Source organism: Ylistrum balloti, unplaced genomic scaffold, assembly GCF_031769215.1.
Source record: "Ylistrum balloti isolate Yb309-2 unplaced genomic scaffold, AGI_CSIRO_Ybal_v1 Utg370164, whole genome shotgun sequence".
NCBI classification, from domain to species: Eukaryota; Metazoa; Mollusca; class Bivalvia; order Pectinida; family Pectinidae; genus Ylistrum; species Ylistrum balloti.
Window position 1 is genome coordinate 128,755 of NW_026782158.1, and position 23,557 is coordinate 152,311.

At 34.4% G+C, this 23,557-nt stretch overlaps 1 protein-coding gene across 1 annotated transcript in view; it reads right to left on the reverse strand.

The window, feature by feature from the left end:
* Positions 1-23,557, reverse strand: part of LOC132551004 (phospholipid-transporting ATPase IF-like) — a 65,635-nt gene that overhangs the window by 19,694 nt on the left and 22,384 nt on the right. The window contains exons 7-22 of the mRNA XM_060215108.1: positions 19,110-19,216; positions 11,630-11,780; positions 9,917-9,998; positions 9,181-9,296; positions 8,370-8,528; positions 6,983-7,158; positions 5,780-5,922; positions 5,455-5,558; positions 4,496-4,609; positions 3,447-3,569; positions 2,633-2,781; positions 2,077-2,233; positions 1,651-1,753; positions 829-974; positions 587-646; positions 27-154 (exon numbers count right to left, since the gene is read on the reverse strand). Coding sequence (XP_060071091.1) covers positions 27-154; positions 587-646; positions 829-974; positions 1,651-1,753; positions 2,077-2,233; positions 2,633-2,781; positions 3,447-3,569; positions 4,496-4,609; positions 5,455-5,558; positions 5,780-5,922; positions 6,983-7,158; positions 8,370-8,528; positions 9,181-9,296; positions 9,917-9,998; positions 11,630-11,780; positions 19,110-19,216 — 2,018 coding nt within the window. The remainder of the gene's footprint in view (positions 1-26; positions 155-586; positions 647-828; positions 975-1,650; positions 1,754-2,076; positions 2,234-2,632; positions 2,782-3,446; positions 3,570-4,495; positions 4,610-5,454; positions 5,559-5,779; positions 5,923-6,982; positions 7,159-8,369; positions 8,529-9,180; positions 9,297-9,916; positions 9,999-11,629; positions 11,781-19,109; positions 19,217-23,557) is intronic.

Here is a 23,557-nt window from a genome sequence, read left to right on the forward strand (position 1 = left end):
ATCGTGTAGAAGTTTATATGACCTACTTGTAGAGGCGTGGATTCTGTAGAAGTTCTTTCTGTGATAAAGTCTGCTCAAACAGACTGTAGATGAAGATTGGCAGTGAGGTAAAAGTGATGTTGTACATCGCCAAGAACATAACATCATATATTGTCTGTAATATAAAAGAAGATATTTAACAGTCTGGTAAAAATGTGAGGCATGGAAACAGATGGACTGTATGTTTATATATTGTTTACACATTCCAGAACACAGACAGAGGTTTGAACTACAATTACAATAGACAGGCAATATGTTTATATATTGTTTACACATTCCAGAACACAGACAGAGGTTTGAACTACAATTACAACAGACAGGCAATATGTTTATATATTGTTTACACATTCCAGAACACAGACAGAGGTTTGAACTACAATTACAACAGACAGGTAATATGTTTATATATTGTTTACACATTCCAGAACACAGACAAAGGTTACTCTGAAAAAGTGGACTGTAACTGCTTATGTTGTAGATTTATTCTATTCTGTAAATATATTAAAAAAGCAATTTAAAATGTGTGTTTTAAAATATAGCAACTCACCTGTTGTGAGAAACCTGAGAAAAATGTGTAGAACAATTGAGCAGTGATAAAAGCCACATTCTGAAAGAGAAAAATACAAAGTTTTAAACAGTCATCAAAAAGTTACTTAAATTGCTGATAAGGAACAATTTCTGTCAAAGTACAAAACAGGATGTGTGTAAATAATTCTTAAATATGTATTTTTAAGACTATGAAGCTTATTCCAAACCTAGTGTGATTTTTTGACAACCATAAGTACTCACCTTATAGAAGAAGTATTGCACTAGATTAGCCAGTCTAGTGTAGTAAAAGTTGCCGTGAACCAGTATGGCACGTTTTAAAAAGCGAAATTTGGCAAATGCATAATCACTGTTACGGACTGCTTGGCGACCTTCCTTGCCCATGATCCCTACAAGAGAAAGTATGTTTTAAACAGATATTAACAAATACAATCACAGTATATTGTGACTAAATCTCAGACCAAACTTTTTGCCGTATGTTGTTTGTAGGACCTTGATCAACTGTTTCCCATATTTCCACACATTCTAGAGTTCTACCAAAACAACAATATTTGGCATTAAGCAGGGTGACACTGGTATGTGTTGGCTAGTCAAACCCAATGCCTTCCACATAGGAGCAAAAACTCTTTTAACTAAAGGCCAAATGTGAGGAAGCATCAAAGATGTTTGAGATGAAAATTAGTTTAGTCAGAAGAGAAATGTCTGTTTCCGAAATTTAGTCCCTTCTCACAAATTATACAATATCAACAATTCTTACATCCAACCAGCAGGACAGTTAAATTTTATCAAATATCTAGACCAATGTTTTTGTCTTTTACAAACTGAATGCTTTATGACTTCATTTAGGTAAATGTGGCCTCTTGTATCCACAGAAAACATTCTTTTTTCCTTTCTTACATATCTAATGAGCCAACCCATATCCATTGTTGTTTAGTGAACCTTGTTCATATTTAAGAAGAAAATGCTATGTCAATGTCCTGTGCCTATGTGCTGACTTGGAGTTAATATGTGTGTGTCGACTCCTTGGACTTACTGTAGGATAGATACAACATCACAGTATCTCACCTAATCCAACATGGGCCTCTTGTATCATGCTCACATCGTTTGCACCATCTCCTATGGCTGCAGTGACAGGACAGTCTTTGGAATTCTTTATCAATTTCACAACCTATAATGGTCAAACAGTCAAGTCAAGTCTGATATATTTTATATGTTAAAACATTGGTGTAAAAAGAGGCAAGCGGGTTGAAATCCATCCAGGTATGAAAAAGGAGTAGGGTTTTAAAGAAAAAGTTTACGCATGACGCCTGGCACACAATGACGGAAGAAACATGGAATAATACTTGCGTCAGCTTTCTGTGACAACACAACATAAAAGTGTCACACAAGGCAGACAGAGATTACATTGTCAGTACTTGCCTCAGCTTTCTGTGACAACACAACATAAAAGTGTCACACAAGGCAGACAGAGATTACATTGTCAGTACTTGCCTCAGCTTTCTGTAGTGGAGACATACGACAACATAAAACAGCCACACAAGATTGGCACAGACTCCGCAACAAATCAGCGTGGTCCTTCACAGCGAACCTCAGACTAGCACCATCAACAATTAGGACAAACGGCTGATCAGTAGGGGCATGATCTTTTCTACAACATAAATTTGTCGAGTGTAACACGTTTGACAGAAATCTGGAGAGTATTTGTAAAAAGGTTAAAGCACCTTCTATGTATTTATCTCTATCAAGATCTAGTTTTTCAATCTTAAAATGCAATTTACCTTCTTTTTTTCTCTTTAAAACTTGTCCAACCATGAGCTGATTATGACATTTCTGAAGACGATTTAATTTTCTATAAAAACATATGGAACTCATCTTTGGACATATAAATTATGTCTTAAGTTGTCCCACAGAAATGAAATTTTAATTTTTGTGTGCAAGAACTTGCCAAGAAATAATTAAAGAATCATTATCTGCCTAGCCTAATCATCAAAATTTTCTGGTAATGATAAAATTCGTGTTCTAACAGAAAATGTGATGTGTTACTTACATGCTTTTGAGTCTGGCCATTACCTCTGAACACTGTAGAGAGGAAGCCATCTGTGTAACACGTAATTCAGCAAAGCCTTGTTTGAAGTGACCAGCTGAGTAACTTATATTGACAGCTGTTTCTTCCTTGTCCCCTGTTAACACCCATACCTGTATCAAACAATACCTGGCTGTTTTAGATACCAATACCTTTGGGTCCAGGGATAGCTTTTCAATACCATAAGAGGATTCTTAATATCAAGCTTTCATTTTTGATTCTTAACTACAAAATTAACATCATCAGAGCACTCCATCACAACTTTTGTCGTATAGCTTGTTATTTTCACACGCATTCTTTCTTTGTTTTTTTGTGGGGAAAATTTGATCTGTGAAATTATAAATACTGTAAGCAATAAAAAAGTTGATTATCATTTGAAACTATAATAACATGGAGTAAACAATCCTGTTTTGATGAGTTTGTTGTTGACATCATGAGCAATACTCACAAAAATATAAAAACCTCTTAAAGCCAAATTGTTAAAAAATTTCTCTTTATTAAATGAAAACTGTGCAACTTTTAGCTGAGAAAAAAAGTCTGTGTAGTATGTAATACAATTAGTGATAAAGGTGTAAACTAGATTTATTAAGTACAAGCTTAGCGTGATAAGAAAAGATCAACCTCAGATGTAACCATAGCAGAAACAAATATTGGTACAAAATAATTCATCAGGGGAGGTAATTAGTATTTTTGATTCCCCCCCCCCCTTCCCCCTTCATTTAAAGTTAAAACTAGAAAGATAAAACAAAAATTCTCTAAGTAAAGCTGATCAGTTTACCTTGATGCCAGATTTCTGTAAAGACTGAATCGTATCTGGGACATCATCTTGAAGTTTATCTTCAACAGCTGTAGCCCCAAGAAGGTCAAGGTCACGCTCTATAAACTCAAAAACTTCCTCCAACTTAAAAAAGAAATGAAAGAATAGGTGAGACAATTGATAAAGATCTATTGGGCTGATAAATAGGTGAGACAATGGATAAAGATCTACTGGGCTGATAAATATCTTATCTAAATGTACTACATTAATTGAAACAGACATTCCAGATTAATTATCTCTCTCCCATTCTTTTAATTGACCAAGGTATCAAAATTAGATTAAATATTTCCAGTATGTTAAAGGTATGTGGTAATATGCCTGACAAAGCAAGTTTTCCCCATTGCAAGTGCTTCGGACAGCCTTATCCTCTGAGTAAACCTAAATTTATGTTCATGTAATTAATTTCCAAATTGTTGTAAAATTGATAAATTTTATAGCTAATTTGTTATTAGTCAAAATGTTTACAATTGTACGAAACCAGTAAGATAAAGACCCCTTATATTGGTAGACTGATTGTGTCGTAGACCACCACAACCGCTTATATTGGTAGACCACCACGACCCCTTATATTGGTAGGCTGATCGTGTCGTAGACCACCACGACCCCTTATATTGGTAGACTGATCCTGTGGTAGACCACCACGACCCCTTATATTGGTAGGCTGATCGTGTCGTAGACCACCACGACCCCTTATATTGGTAGACTGATCGTGTGGTAGACCACCACGACCCCTTATATTGGTAGACTGATTGTGTGGTAGACCACCACGACCCCTTATACTGGTAGGGTGAACGTGTCGTAGACCACCACGACCCCTTATACTGGTAGACTGATCGTGTCGTAGACCACCACGACCCCTTATACTGGTAGACTGATCGTGTCGTAGACCACCACGACCCCTTATATTGGTAGGGTGATCGTGTCGTAGACCACCACGACCCCATATATTGGTAGACTTATATTGGTAGTTTAGTAATAAGTCTACATGTACATCATGTACCAAAACTTACCATGACCTCTCGACTGTCCAGAGAGTTTCTGGCTTGATGGAGACGCCTATCAATTTCACTGTATTGGTCTGACGTGAGAAGTCGCCTCGCCAAGACCAGAGTCCTCAGGCCAAGCTGTTATGGATAACAATTAAAATTCATCATACACTCAACAATAATATCAAACATCGTGAAAGATCACTTTTCCCTTCACTAACAACAAGTAGGAAGTTTAAAATTTACTGTAAATGATATCAATTTTGACAGAAAATTTCTTTAAATGTGTAATTAAGTGACAAAAATTTATCTTTTTTTTTCAAATTTCAATTTGAAGCAGTTAGAATTTCTCTTGTTATGAACACATCACTTCATCGACTGCATAAAACAAGGAATCATTCTGTTATATCAATCAATCAACCTTGTAGTAAATTTTCCAAACAACCAAAAACTTATGTGTTCAGTATAACCATGTGTTATGGTGGCACTCCCACAGCCAGAATAGTCAGTGTTCAGCAAAGGAGCTTTACCTTCAAACAGTTTTTGTTACAAATTTAAGCCTCCCCTGAATAACTTAAAATTTCAAATTCATAACAGATATTTTTGGTTCAACAAATTAAAGTCTTTCGAATACTGTAAAGAGTGAACTTATCCAAATATCTTGTTTAATTTCCACAGAAATGTAAAGAAAAATATATTTTTTTTCTTCTCTTTTTAATTACTATATAATAGTATCATCAGAAAGCTTCAGGCTGTTGACATCTGAAAAAGGCACGACCTCTCCAGTAAGTGATCTAAATAATGTAGCTGTAGGTTAATTTCCATAATTACAATAAATTTTCAATGAATCCCGACAGTTTTTATTTGTATTTGTGTTGTATTTCAAATAAGAGAATTTTTTTACTAGAAGCTTTAAAGCTCATTGCTTAAAGGATTTCACTGAGAAAGTTGTGGGAATTCTGTAACAGGCTGCAGATATTTACCAGTGCATAATCAGTGACATGCTGTAACGTAGCTTCCTTAAGTCTAGGGGTCACACGGTCCAAAATGGCTGACTCTGCACCCTTACATAGCAGGTAAATCTCATCTGAATTAAAAAGAAAAATTACCGAACTATTACACATATCTAGGATCTCTCAAAATGCCTGAAATTTTCTACATGACCTTAACTTTGTAATGAAAGAACCACATTTCATAAATTTCATAATTATGATCCTGACCTTGTACTGAATGACCCATCCATGAACTATTAATTATCTTGTCCTTGACCTGGTCCATTCATTTGACCTTGTACTGAATGACACTGACCTTGTTCATTCTGTATGATGACACTCATTCTTTTCCTGGTAGGGTCAAACTCAAGTACATGTAACAGTTTGTAACGTCTCATTTCACCCATGAAGGTCACTTCCAAACGGTCGTCATGGATACCATGGAGAACAATGCCGTACCTAAAAGGATTATTGAAATTTATATAATGATTTTGTATATCAAGGTCAGAACATATAATGGCCATGATTATCCAGTGAAACATCTTTCCCTGCTCAGGACACCAGGTTTTGTTTTGTGGCACCACCCATAGAGTTAAACTTATAAAGAAGTGTTTATTTTGAGTTCTTGAGTCAAGAGGATGTTTAACTGGAATAGGCCTTGGCTGCAAACATATCAGTGACTCTAACTCATACAACAACAAAAACAAATACTTGTCCACACCAGCAGCTATAATACATACAACCAATGTATCCTAGTTTTTTCTCTAAAATGGAAGAAAATAAAAGAAGGTCCAACAAACAAAAGAATTATTTGATCTCCATTTTTTTTGTGTTTTTTATTATTTTTTCTAATCTTTATTTACTCTTATTATCCATAATTCTGTTAAATTTATATTACAGCTCTGTTTGGTATTGACTTTTCATTCAAATAAATCAGGGCTGCGTTCCTGCAACCAAGTTGAAATGGTTCAGGTAGTTTAGCATTATTCCACTATACACGAATGCAGTTGTACTGGAAGTTGGACCTTATTTATGTAAAGTTCAAAATGTAAAGTTTTGGAATTTCCTGTCAAGCATAAATCAATTAACTTACATTAAGATACCCTCCATTTCACTCCATAGCACAATGCTCCTTGATATATGTGAGTAGCCCGAAACTACTTTTTGTGCTGAAATTCTAAAAACTAATGCTATTCAGCCAGACAGTTTCGGACAGGTACGGCTGGACCACTTAAACTGTATGTGCCAAATATTCCACAGACCACCCTTGGTCCCGATCTGTACCTGGCGTTCTTCTTGCAAATTTAACTGGTCAAATCGTTTCAAATGGTAAAGCAGAAACACCCTTAGGTCGCCTCGTCTTTCCTGTAGTAAAGCCCAGAGAGGTCCACATCTTATTTTTACTCAGAGCCAGAGGGGCTTTTACAGAACAACAGATCTGAATAGTTTAAGTTGACTTTGACTAAACATCAATATGTTTGGAGCCTGTATCATTCCTGGAAAGATTTTTTATTCTTACCTCCGACAGGCCTCGAGGAATGCTTTTTCATCTGGTGAAGAGGACTGGTATTCATAGTCCATACCAGAATGATCATAAACTCTGTCGGAAGCCTTCTCACTTAAGTGTGATCGAGGATGGTCCACACGTACAGTGTGACACAGTGCAAGAACAGTAAAAAAATCCTCCATTTTTTTCTGATGAAAAAATAAGTCACTTTTTAGTAGTATGCTCCCTATAGCAGTTATTTACATTTGTCCATCATTACAAATTTCAATACTTATAATAGAGTAAAAAATTTACCTTACATATCTCAATTCAAAAAGTCACTTTCATATCAGTATGCTAGGATTTAAGAATGAGAAAGATATCTTACAGTGTAGATTTACTAAAATGTTGTTTTACATCCTATTGACAGCTAGGGTCATTTAAGGATGTAACAGGTTTGGGTGGTGGGGAACAACTCCAGTTCCTGAAGAAAAATCCTCACCCTAATGACTGCCCCACATAGGCCTAAAACCTGCGTCCCAGAGATGGAAGGCTAGTGATAAACATGCTTTAAGGTCACAGCCACATCAGCCCCTATAAGGGATATATTGACTTTATAGTGTCAAAACATCAAGTATTTTAAGGTGTTCAGACTGACATTATAATAATATGGGGTAAATATGAACAAATCTGTTCAGCGATTTTCAAGACAGGACACATGATGGACGGATGGACGGGCAGACAGATAGACAGACAGACATGTATTATAAACACAATACAAAAACATCCCCATCCTTCCCCTGTAAAATATCCGAGGCATATAGCAAGTCATACATAGGCTAGCCAGCTGTTTAACAGAAAAGGGTCATTCCCAGAGCCATTTGACTGCATTGGTCAGATAATTTAAGGCTTTTTGAAGGTCAGATTATGGAGAGCATATTGAAAGTGAATGTTTAAAGGGCTGAGATTGAAGAGAACCTCTTTATGTAGACAATCACAGTTTACAATTACAACTACCTTTAGAAAACAAAACCTCCCTACATAGACAATTACCCTAATAATACTTTATGTAGTAAGACGTTTTCTATCTGTAATTCTTTATTGTAGTTTTCAACGAAAAATGGCAGTTCGCAGGAACTCATACTCACTAACTATCAAAATACTGCAAAAACTTTGTATTTACTTAGATCTTTACCATAAAATAAAGCAGATATTAAAATAGAACATAATTAATACAAAAAACATGAATTGTACTAGAACTGCATATTTCTATCATAACTGCATGGAACCATGATTGATTTTTGAGGATTTTTCCTATTCCTAAAGAAGGAAATTGCTCATTCATTTTCTGACAAACAAATTTGTTTATTTGTGAAATAATTTTTCTCCAATTTACATAATTTTTTTTTATTTTACTTACGGTCATACTAGTGACAGGTTTGCCATGTATCTGACCGGGCCTTTTTTCCACCAAGATGTTGTCCACTTCCATATACTGGTCACCACTGATAGAACACTCACGGAACTGCATTTCGTTCTCCGTCAGTGTTCCTGTCTTGTCTGTGAACAGGTACTCTACCTACACAAAGAGATGTCAGAGTTTTTATAAATAAAGCACCAAGGATCATGAATTACAGCAAAAAGCCTCGACAGGACACCACAATAAGATATATCTGTCATCATCAATTTGTGACTATAAATAGGAAACTGACTTTTTTCTATTCAAACTTTTAGTAATATAGAGTTATCTGTTCTTGTGTGCAGGCATTGATCATATTGTTATTAGTCTGCAAGAGAAAATACCATTGTTTCCTTAAGGCATTACTCTCACAAACAACCAATGTCTCCACAGTAGAAAAATCCAGAATTACAAAAAAAAAACAAAAAAAATGCAGAAAGAAGGGACATAACTCTTACATTGCCAAATTTCTCTTGGTTAATAATATTAAAAAGCAAGAAAAGTTTTATGGCATCATTTAACAGTAAAAGAAAGATAATTTCAAAAGCAATATTTTTTAAATTAAAGTTTGACAGAAAGACAAGCATTCTCAAGTGGCAGAACAAAATGTGATATATATTTAACAACAATAAACAAAATGTGATATATATTTAACAACAATAAACAGAATGTGATATAAGTATTGCAATATTAAACAGAATCAGTGAAATCTTGCACAAGTCAGGGGACTTAATGAAGAGGTGTTTTGGTTTACAAAATATTAATTACAGACCTGACCCAGTTCCTCGTTGAGATCAGATGTATTAGCTTTGGCTGGCTGGTCCATTTTTTCATCATACATATCAATATCCCAGTTAAAATATAATGAGCCTATAAATTTCTGTATTTCTGAAAAAAAAATCTCATCAATCAACAACTCAAAAAATATGGAACCACTTTTAAAATTGATAGATCTACTAATATATACCAAATTTTGTTTTATCATTTCATTGATGATCAATTTAGTTTTAGCTAAGATGTATGTTCTAAAATTATCTGATATATGAAATTAATTTAGTTATGGGACTATCGAACCTCCCCAGCTAGATTTTGACTTTTCTTTCAATCACTTTTTCTTTTCCTCATTCACCACCTCAGCTTCGTATCAATGACGAGTCACTGACAGCTGTATGATGGAGTTAAAGTCATTGCTCTAAACTAGCTCTAAATTTGAATGAAAAGTTGATATTAACTTGTGCTTTTTGTACAATCTGTTATTTCTTTCAAATATTTTCTCTTTTTAAAAAGCTTTCAACCTAAAGACTTTATTCATTTGGGAAGAAATCATAAAGAGACAAAAATTTCTCATTCACTCTAAATTGAAAACCATTCAACCTAACAGACAAAACAACAAAAAAGTTATCTTTGACACTTCTCAAATAAAATTTCTTTTACTACAATAAATAAAATGTAAACATATGTAAAAAATAGTAAATATATGTAAATATTAAGATCAACAATATACTTACCTACAGTTACATACATAGATATCGGGATGAAATAATTAAATAGGACCATGAAAGACAAAAACGTCTCTATTGCTCGTAAAGCCTGCAAAGCAAAAACAGAACAAAGTTATCAAGAACACTGATAATCTCTGCTACACAGTTGGTTATGTAGTGACCGCTGATGTGGTCAATCCTGTGTATTTTATGTCACTTGATATAGGGTTGACCAAATCTTCTAATATCATGACTATGGATGAAAATCTAGATCATATGATCACTATGTACCAATATATGTCAAACTTAAACATAACTTAAATTGAACTAGGGCAACAAAATTAACATAGATACAAATTTCTGTGTCAATAAATCATATCATTATTTTGAGAGGACAAAATACAGCCTCTATATTCTAACTTTTTACTGTGAAACAAAATATTCCAATTTCAGGGATTCCACATAATCCTCAAATTGACAGAAAAACCTAGAATCCCCTCCCTGATATACAGTATCCAGGACCCTGAATCCCCTCCCTGATATACAGTATCCAGGACCCTGAATCCCCTCCCTGATAAACAGTATCCAGGACCCTTAATCCCCTCCCTGATATACAGTATCCAGGACCCTGAATCCCCCCCTGATATACAGTATCCAGGACCCAGAATCCCCTCCCTGATATACAGTATCCAGGACCCTGAATCCCCCCCTGATATACAGTATCCAGGACCCTGAATCCCCTCCCTGATATACAGTATCCAGGACCCTGAATCCCCTCCCTGATATACAGTATCCAGGACCCTGAATCCCCTCCCTGATATACAGTATCCAGGACCCTGAATCCCCTCCCTGATATACAGTATCCAGGACCCTGAATCCCCTCCCTGATATACAGTATCCAGGACCCTGAATCCCCTCCCTGATATACAGTATCCAGTAGGACCCTGAATCCCCTCCCTGATATACAGTATCCAGGACCCTGAATCCCCTCCCTGATATACAGTATCCAGGACCCTGAATCCCCTCCCTGATATACAGTATCCAGGACCCTGAATCCCCTCCCTGATATACAGTATCCAGGACCCTGAATCCCCTCCCTGATATACAGTATCCAGGACCCTGAATCCCCTCCCTGATATACAGTATCCAGGACCCTGAATCCCCTCCCTGATATACAGTATCCAGGACCCTGAATCCCCTCCCTGATATACAGTATCCAGGACCCTGAATCCCCTCCCTGATATACAGTATCCAGGACCCTGAATCCCCTCCCTGATATACAGTATCCAGGACCCTGAATCCCCTCCCTGATATACAGTATCCAGGACCCTGAATCCCCTCCCTGATATACAGTATCCAGGACCCTGAATCCCCTCCCTGATATACAGTATCCAGGACCCTGAATCCCCTCCCTGATATACAGTATCCAGGACCCTGAATCCCCTCCCTGATATACAGTATCCAGGACCCTGAATCCCCTCCCTGATATACAGTATCCAGGACCCTGAATCCCCTCCCTGATATACAGTATCCAGGACCCTGAATCCCCTCCCTGATATACAGTATCCAGGACCCTGAATCCCCTCCCTGATATACAGTATCCAGGACCCTGAATCCCCTCCCTGATAAACAGTATCCAGGACCCTTAATCCCCTCCCTGATATACAGTATCCAGGACCCTGAACCCCCTCCCTGATATACAGTATCCAGGACCCTGAATCTACTACTAGATATACTTACTGTTAGTTCTGATTCTTTGTCCATGTCTGGTAGGTACCAGAGTTTGTCTTTAACAGACGACCGATTCACAAACACATACTTTAGGATAGTACATGTCAGTGATTCTATTAAGAGTACCACAAGAAATATGATCAAAAATGTATTCATTGCTCTGAAAACAGAAACATAGTAGGATATTAGCTGATATTGCTGTATTTGTCCTAAGCTGGTGAGACATTTTGTAGGTCATATAACACGTTAGCTTCATAATTACAGTCATATTCATTTGAATTCATTTTAAAAAGTTGAAATTAACAACCCTTCTAATTCATAATTACCTAGAAAATTTGAAACCTGGATTAACAGGTAAACATGATGTTTATGTATGTACATGTAAATAAATTGGCTTCAATTATTTTTATCAAAATGAGGAATATTCTATAAGATGAATGTTATGAACAAACCTTCATACATAACAACAGACAGGTAAACACTGAACAAACCTTCATACATAACAACAGACAGGTAAACACTGAACAAACCTTCATACATAACAACAGACAGGTAAACACTGAACAAACCTTCATACATAACAACAGACAGGTAAACACTGAACAAACCTTCATACATAACAACAGACAGGTAAACACTGAACAAACCTTCATACATAACAACAGACAGGTAAACACTGAACAAACCTTCATACATAACAAACAGGTAAACACAGAACAAACCTTCATACATAACAACAGGTAAACACTGAACAAACCTTCATACATAACAACAGACAGGTAAACACTGAACAAACCTTCATACATAACAACAGACAGGTAAACACTGAACAAACCTTCATACATAACAACAAGTAAAACTGAACAAACCTTCATACATAACAACAGACAGGTAAACACTGAACAAACCTTCATACATAACAACAGACAGGTAAACACTGAACAAACCTTCATACATAACAACAGACAGGTAAACACTGAACAAACCTTCATACATAACAACAGACAGGTAAACACTGAACAAACCTTCATACATAACAACAGACAGGTAAACACTGAACAAACCTTCATACATAACAACAGACAGGTAAACACTGAACAAACCTTCATACATAACAACAGACAGGTAAACACTGAACAAACCTTCATACATAACAACAGACAGGTAAACACTGAACAAACCCAGATCCCTTACAACACGTAATCACTGAACAAACCTTTATACATAACAACAGACAGGTAAACACTGAACAAACCTTCATACATAACAACAGACAGGTAAACACTGAACAAACCTTCATACATAACAACAGACAGGTAAACACTGAACAAACCTTCATACATAACAACAGACAGGTAAACACTGAACAAACCTTCATACATAACAACAGTCAGGTAAACACTGAACAAACCTTCATACATAACAACAAGTAAAACTGAACAAACCTTCATACATAACAACAGACAGGTAAACACTGAACAAACCTTCATACATAACAACAGACAGGTAAACACTGAACAAACCTTCATACATAACAACAGACAGGTAAACACTGAACAAACCTTCATACATAACAACAGACAGGTAAACACTGAACAAACCTTCATACATAACAACAGACAGGTAAACACTGAACAAACCTTCATACATAACAACAACAGGAACAAACCTTCATACATAAACACTGAACAAACCTTCATACATAACAACAGACAGGTAAACACTGAACAAACCTTCATACATAACAACAGACAGGTAAACACTGAACAAACCTTCATACATAACAACAGACAGGTAAACACTGAACAAACCTTCATACATAACAACAGACAGGTAAACACTGAACAAACCTTCATACATAACAACAGACAGGTAAACACTGAACAAACCTTCATACATAACAACAGACAGGTAAACACTGAACAAACCTTCATACATAACAACAGACAGGTAAACACTGAACAAACCTTCATACATAACAACAGACAGGTAAACACTGAACAAACCTTCATACATAACAACAGACAGGTAAACACTGAACAAACCTTCATACATAACAACAGACAGGTAAACACTGAACAAACCTTCATACATAACAACAAGTAAAACTGAACAAACCTTCATACATAACAACAGACAGGTAAACACTGAACAAACCTTCATACATAACAACAGACAGGTAAACACTGAACAAACCTTCATACATAACAACAGACAGGTAAACACTGAACAAACCTTCATACATAACAACAGACAGGTAAACACTGAACAAACCTTCATACATAACAACAGACAGGTAAACACTGAACAAACCTTCATACATAACAACAGGTAAACACTGAACAAACCTTCATACATAACAACAGACAGGTAAACACTGAACAAACCTTCATACATAACAACAGACAGGTAAACACTGAACAAACCTTCATACATAACAACAGACAGGTAAACACTGAACAAACCTTCATACATAACAACAGACAGGTAAACACTGAACAAACCTTCATACATAACAACAGACAGGTAAACACTGAACAAACCTTCATACATAACAACAGACAGGTAAACACTGAACAAACCTTCATACATAACAACAGACAGGTAAACACTGAACAAACCTTCATACATAACAACAGTAAACAGGTAAACACTGAACAAACCTTCATACATAACAACAGACAGGTAAACACTGAACAAACCTTCATACATAACAACAGACAGGTAAACACTGAACAAACCTTCATACATAACAACAGACAGGTAAACACTGAACAAACCTTCATACATAACAACACTGACAGGTAAACACTGAACAAACCTTCATACATAACAACAGACAGGTAAACACTGAACAAACCTTCATACATAACAACAGACAGGTAAACACTGAACAAACCTTCATACATAACAACAGACAGGTAAACACTGAACAAACCTTCATACATAACAACAGACAGGTAAACACTGAACAAACCTTCATACATAACAACAGACAGGTAAACACTGAACAAACCTTCATACATAACAACAGACAGGTAAACACTGAACAAACCTTCATACATAACAACAAGTAAAACTGAACAAACCTTCATACATAACAAGTCAGGTAAACACTGAACAAACCTTCATACATAACAACAGTCAGGTAAACACTGAACAAACCTTCATACATAACAACAGACAGGTAAACACTGAACAAACCTTCATACATAACAACAGACAGGTAAACACTGAACAAACCTTCATACATAACAACAGACAGGTAAACACTGAACAAACCTTCATACATAACAACAGACAGGTAAACACTGAACAAACCTTCATACATAACAACAGACAGGTAAACACTGAACAAACCTTCATACATAACAACAGACAGGTAAACACTGAACAAACCTTCATACATAACAACAGACAGGTAAACACTGAACAAACCTTCATACATAACAACAGACAGGTAAACACTGAACAAACCTTCATACATAACAACAGACAGGTAAACACTGAACAAACCTTCATACATAACAACAGACAGGTAAACACTGAACAAACCTTCATACATAACAACAGACAGGTAAACACTGAACAAACCTTCATACATAACAACAGACAGGTAAACACTGAACAAACCTTCATACATAACAACAGACAGGTAAACACTGAACAAACCTTCATACATAACAACAGACAGGTAAGACAGGTAAACACTGAACAAACCTTCATACATAACAACAGACAGGTAAACACTGAACAAACCTTCATACATAACAACAGACAGGTAAACACTGAACAAACCTTCATACATAACAACAGACAGGTAAACACTGAACAAACCTTCATACATAACAACAGGTAAACACTGAACAAACCTTCATACATAACAACAGACAGGTAAACACTGAACAAACCTTCATACATAACAACAGACAGGTAAACACTGAACAAACCTTCATACATAACAACAGACAGGTAAACACTGAACAAACCTTCATACATAACAACAGACAGGTAAACACTGAACAAACCTTCATACATAACAACAGACAGGTAAACACTGAACAAACCTTCATACATAACAACAGGTAAACACTGAACAAACCTTCATACATAACAACAGACAGGTAAACACTGAACAAACCTTCATACATAACAACAGACAGGTAAACACTGAACAAACCTTCATACATAACAACAGACAGGTAAACACTGAACAAACCTTCATACATAACAACAGACAGGTAAACACTGAACAAACCTTCATACATAACAACAGACAGGTAAACACTGAACAAACCTTCATACATAACAACAGACAGGTAAACACTGAACAAACCTTCATACATAACAACAGACAGGTAAACACTGAACAAACCTTCATACATAACAACAGACAGGTAAACACTGAACAAACCTTCATACATAACAACAGACAGGTAAACACTGAACAAACCTTCATACATAACAACAGACAGGTAAACACTGAACAAACCTTCATACATAACAACAAGTAAAACTGAACAAACCTTCATACATAACAACAGACAGGTAAACACTGAACAAACCTTCATACATAACAACAGACAGGTAAACACTGAACAAACCTTTATACATAACAACAGACAGGTAAACACTGAACAAACCTTCATACATAACAACAGACAGGTAAACACTGAACAAACCTTCATACATAACAACAGACAGGTAAACACTGAACAAACCTTCATACATAACAACAGACAGGTAAACACTGAACAAACCTTCATACATAACAACAGACAGGTAAACACTGAACAAACCTTCATACATAACAACAGGTAAACACTGAACAAACCTTCATACATAACAACAGACAGGTAAACACTGAACAAACCTTCATACATAACAACAGACAGGTAAACACTGAACAAACCTTCATACATAACAACAGACAGGTAAACACTGAACAAAACTTCATACATAACAACAGACAGGTAAACACTGAACAAACCTTCATACATAACAACAGACAGGTAAACACTGAACAAACCTTCATACATAACAACAGACAGGTAAACACTGAACAAACCTTCATACATAACAACAGGTAAACACTGAACAAACCTTCATACATAACAACAGACAGGTAAACACTGAACAAACCTTCATACATAACAACAGACAGGTAAACACTGAACAAACCTTCATACATAACAACAGACAGGTAAACACTGAACAAACCTTCATACATAACAACAGACAGGTAAACACTGAACAAACCTTCATACATAACAACAGACAGGTAAACACTGAACAAACCTTCATACATAACAACAAGTAAAACTGAACAAACCTTCATACATAACAACAGACAGGTAAACACTGAACAAACCTTCATACATAACAACAGACAGGTAAACACTGAACAAACCTTCATACATAACAACAGACAGGTAAACACTGAACAAACCTTCATACATAACAACAGGTAAACACTGAACAAACCTTCATACATAACAACAGACAGGTAAACACTGAACAAACCTTCATACATAACAACAGGTAAACACTGAACAAACCTTCATACATAACAACAGGTAAACACTGAACAAACCTTCATACATAACAACAGACAGGTAAACACTGAACAAACCTTCATACATAACAACAGACAGGTAAACACTGAACAAACCTTCATACATAACAACAGACAGGTAAACACTGAACAAACCTTCATACATAACAACAGACAGGTAAACACTGAACAAACCTTCATACATAACAACAGACAGGTAAACACTGAACAAACCTTCATACATAACAACAGACAGGTAAACACTGAACAAACCTTCATACATAACAACAGACAGGTAAACACTGAACAAACCTTCATACATAACAACAGACAGGTAAACACTGAACAAACCTTCATACATAACAACAGACAGGTAAACACTGAACAAACCTTCATACATAACAACAGACAGGTAAACACTGAACAAACCTTCATACATAACAACAGACAGGTAAACACTGAACAAACCTTCATACATAACAACAGACAGGTAAACACTGAACAAACCTTCATACATAACAACAGACAGGTAAACACTGAACAAACCTTCATACATAACAACAGACAGGTAAACACTGAACAAACCTTCATACATAACAACAGACAGGTAAACACTGAACAAACCTTCATACATAACAACAGACAGGTAAACACTGAACAAACCTTCATACATAACAACAGACAGGTAAACACTGAACAAACCTTCATACATAACAACAGACAGGTAAACACTGAACAAACCTTCATACATAACAACAGACAGGTAAACACTGAACAAACCTTCATACATAACAACAGACAGGTAAACACTGAACAAACCTTCATACATAACAACAGACAGGTAAACACTGAACAAACCTTCATACATAACAACAGACAGGTAAACACTGAACAAACCTTCATACATAACAACAGACAGGTAAACACTTAACAAACCTTCATACATAACAACAGACAGGTAAACACTGAACAAACCTTCATACATAACAACAGACAGGTAAACACTGAACAAACCTTCATACATAACAACAGACAGGTAAACACTGAACAAACCTTCATACATAACAACAGACAGGTAAACACTGAACAAACCTTCATACATAACAACAGACAGGTAAACACTGAACAAACCTTCATACATAACAACAGACAGGTAAACACTGAACAAACCTTCATACATAACAACAGACAGGTAAACACTGAACAAACCTTCATACATAACAACAGACAGGTAAACACTGAACAAACCTTCATACATAACAACAGACAGGTAAACACTGAACAAACCTTCATACATAACAACAGACAGGTAAACACTGAACAAACCTTCATACATAACAACAGACAGGTAAACACTGAACAAACCTTCATACATAACAACAGACAGGAAAACACAGAACAAACCTTCATACATAACAACAGACAGGTAAACACTGAACAAACCTTCATACATATCAGACAGGTAAACACTGAACAAACCTTCATACATAACAACAGACAGGTAAACACTGAACAAACCTTCATACATAACAACAGACAGGTAAACACTGAACAAACCTTCATACATAACAACAGACAGGTAAACACTGAACAAACCTTCATACATAACAACAGACAGGTAAACACTGAACAAACCTTCATACATAACAACAGACAGGTAAACACTGAACAAACCTTCATACATAACAACAGACAGGTAAACACTGAACAAACCTTCATACATAACAACAGACAGGTAAACACTGAACAAACCTTCATACATAACAACAGGTAAACACTGAACAAACCTTCATACATAACAACAGACAGGTAAACACTGAACAAACCTTCATACATAACAACAGACAGGTAAACACTGAACAAACCTTCATACATAACAACAGGTAAACACTGAACAAACCTTCATACATAACAATAGTCGGGTTTAGTATTTACCTCTCAACTTGAGAAAACTTTGTAACTTTATTTTTGGAATTCAGTGCCATTTTAGTTTCTGGTCCTGTATATATTGCACAACCTATGAAAATGAATGAAGAGTTAAGCTGCAATTGTAAACCTAAATCCTGTGGTTCATTAACAGGTTGTAAAGGATTAATCAGGATCAGTAAATTAACCAGAAAAAAGTAGAGAATTCAGCCTTTCAGGACAACTAGATTTCATTTTGTAAAAAAAACGGACTTTATTTGATTATAGACATTAAAATTAATTATTTTGTGAAATAACTGGAATATGTACTAATTAATGATAGATTTCCTGTAGAACCATATATTTGAAGTATGTCAGCAGTTAAAACAGAGGCTAAAATTATATCATGTCCTATAGTGATTTTTTTAGAATTCATTTTCACAAGCTTATTAGTGCCTGTATTTCCCCATGACTTCTAATGGAATGATAAAGGTTACAAACTTTATACTTTATGTATATAGGGAATGAGATTTGTGTATGTTACATAGATGTATATAGGGAATGAGATTTGTGTTTTTATGTTACATAAAGATATATAGGGAATGAGATTTGTGTATGTTACATAGAGATATATAGGGAATGAGATTTGTGTATGTTACATAGAGGTATATAGGGAATGAGATTTGTGTATGTTACATAGATGTATATATATAGGGAATGAGATTTGTGTATGTTACATAGAGGTATATATATAGGGAATGAGATTTGTGTATGTTACATAGAGGTATATATATATAGGGAATGAGATTTGTGTATGTTACATAGAGATATATAGGGAATGAGATTTGTGTATGTTACATAGAGGTATATATATAGGGAATGAGATTTGTGTATGTTACATAGAGGTATATATATAGGGAATGAGATTTGTGTATGTTACATAGAGGTATATATATAGGGAATGAGATTTGTGTATGTTACATAGAGGTATATATATAGATTTGTGTATGTTAATGTATATATATAGGGAATTTGTGTATGTTACATAGAGGTATATATATATATATATATAGGGAATGAGATTTGTGTATGTTACATAGAGATATATAGGGAATGAGATTTGTGTATGTTACATAGAGGTATATATATATATATATATAGGGAATGAGATTTGTGTATGTTACATAGATGTATATAGGGAATGAGATTTGTGTATGTTACATAGAGGTATATATATAGGGAATGAGATTTGTGTATGTTACATAGAGGTATATATATAGGGAATGAGATTTGTGTATGTTACATAGAGGTATATATATAGGGAATGAGATTTGTGTATGTTACATAGAGGTATATAGGGAATGAGATTTGTGTATGTTATAGAGGTATATATATAGGGAATATACATAGGGAATGAGATATATAGGTATATATATATAGGGAATGAGATATTGTGTATGTTACATAGAGTATATATATAGGGAATGAGATTTGTGTATGTTACATAGAGGTATATATATAGGGAATGAGATTTGTGTATGTTACATAGAGGTATATATATAGGGAATGAGATTTGTGTATGTTACATAGAGGTATATATATAGGGAATGAGATTTGTGTATGTTACATAGAGGTATATATATAGGGAATGAGATTTGTGTATGTTACATAGAGGTATATATATATATATATAGGGAATGAGATTTGTGTATGTTACATAGATATATAGAGGTATATATATAGGGAATGAGATTTGTGTATGTTACATAGAGTATATATATAGGGAATGAGATTTGTGTATATATATATAGGGAATGAGATTTGTGTATGTTACATAGAGATATATAGGGAATGAGATTTGTGTATGTTACATAGAGGTATATATATAGGGAATGAGATTTGTGTATGTTACATAGAGGTATATATATAGGGAATGAGATTTGTGTATGTTACATAGAGGTATATATATAGGGAATGAGATTTGTGTATGTTACATAGAGGTATATATATAGGGAATGAGATTTGTGTATGTTACATAGAGGTATATATATAGGGAATGAGATTTGTGTATGTTACATAGAGGTGTATATATATAGGGAATGAGATTTGTGTATGTTACATAGAGGTATATATATAGGGAATGAGATTTGTGTATGTTACATAGAGGTATATATATATAGGGAATGAGATTTGTGTATGTTACATAGAGATATATAGGGAATGAGATTTGTGTATGTTACATAGAGATATATAGGGAATGAGATTTGTGTATGTTACATAGAGGTATATATATAGGGAATGAGATTTGTGTATGTTACATAGAGGTATATATATAGGGAATGAGATTTGTGTATGTTACATAGAGGTATATATATAGGGAATGAGATTTGTGTATGTTACATAGAGGTATATATATAGGGAATGAGATTTGTGTATGTTACATAGAGGTATATATATAGGGAATGAGATTTGAGTATGTTACATAGAGGTATATATATAGGGAATGAGATTTGTGTATGTTACATAGAGGTATATATATAGGGAATGAGATTTGTGTATGTTACATAGAGGTATATATATAGGGAATGAGATTTGTGTATGTTACATAGAGGTATATATATAGGGAATGAGATTTGTGTATGTTACATAGAGGTATATAGGGAATGAGATTTGTGTATGTTACATAGAGGTATATATATAGGGAATGAGATTTGTGTATGTTACATAGAGGTATATATATAGGGAATGAGATTTGTGTATGTTACATAGAGGTATATATATATATAGGGAATGAGATTTGTGTATGTTACATAGAGTATATATATATATATATAGGGAATGAGATTTGTGTATGTTACATAGAGGTATATATATAGGGAATGAGATTTGTGTATGTTACATAGAGGTATATATATAGGGAATGAGATTTGTGTATGTTACATAGAGGTATATATATAGGGAATGAGATTTGTGTATGTTACATAGATATATATATATATATGTTACATAGAGGTATATATATATATATATAGGGAATGAGATTTGTGAGATATATATATAGGGAATGAGATTTGTGTATGTTACATAGAGGTATATATATAGGGAATGAGATTTGTGTATGTTACATAGAGGTATATATATAGGGAATGAGATTTGTGTATGTTACATAGAGGTATATATATAGGGAATGAGATTTGTGTATGTTACATAGATTTGTGTATGTTACATAGAGGTATATATATAGGGAATGAGATTTGTGTATGTTACATAGAGGTATATATATAGGGAATGAGATTTGTGTATGTTACATAGAGGTATATATATAGGGAATGAGATTTGTGTATGTTACATAGAGGTATATATATAGGGAATGAGATTTGTGTATGTTACATAGAGGTATATATATAGGGAATGAGATTTGTGTATGTTACATAGAGGTATATATATAGGGTATATATATGAGATTTGTGTATGTTACATAGATATATATATATATAGGGAATGAGATTTGTGTATGTTACATAGAGGTATATATATAGGGAATGAGATTTGTGTATGTTACATAGAGGTATATATATATAGGGAATGAGATTTGTGTATGTTACATAGAGGTATATATATAGGGAATGAGATTTGTGTATGTTACATAGAGTATATATATAGGGAATGAGATTTGTGTATGTTACATAGATATATATATATATGTTACATAGGAATGAGATGAGATTTGTGTATGTTACATAGAGGTATATATATAGGGAATGAGATTTGTGTATGTTACATAGAGGTATATATATAGGGAATGAGATTTGTGTATGTTACATAGAGGTATATATATATATAGGGAATGATATTTGTGTATGTTACATAGAGGTATATATATAGGGAATGAGATTTGTGTATGTTACATAGAGGTATATATATAGGGAATGAGATTTGTGTATGTTACATAGAGGTATATATATATAGGGAATGAGATTTGTGTATGTTACATAGAGGTATATATATAGGGAATGAGATTTGTGTATGTTACATAGAGGTATATATATAGGGAATGAGATTTGTGTATGTTACATAGAGGTATATATATAGGGAATGAGATTTGTGTATGTTACATAGAGGTATATATATAGGGAATGAGATTTGTGTATGTTACATAGAGGGAATATATATATAGGGAATGAGATTTGTGTATGTTACATAGAGGTATATATATAGGGAATGAGATTTGTGTATGTTACATAGAGGTATATATATAGGGAATGAGATTTGTGTATGTTACATAGAGGTATATATATATAGGGAATGAGATTTGTGTGTTACATAGAGGTATATATATAGGGAATGAGATTTGTGTATGTTACATAGGTATATATATATATATTTGTGAATGGTATATATATTTGTGTATGTTACATAGAGGTATATATATAGGGAATGAGATTTGTGTATGTTACATAGAGTTATATATATAGGGA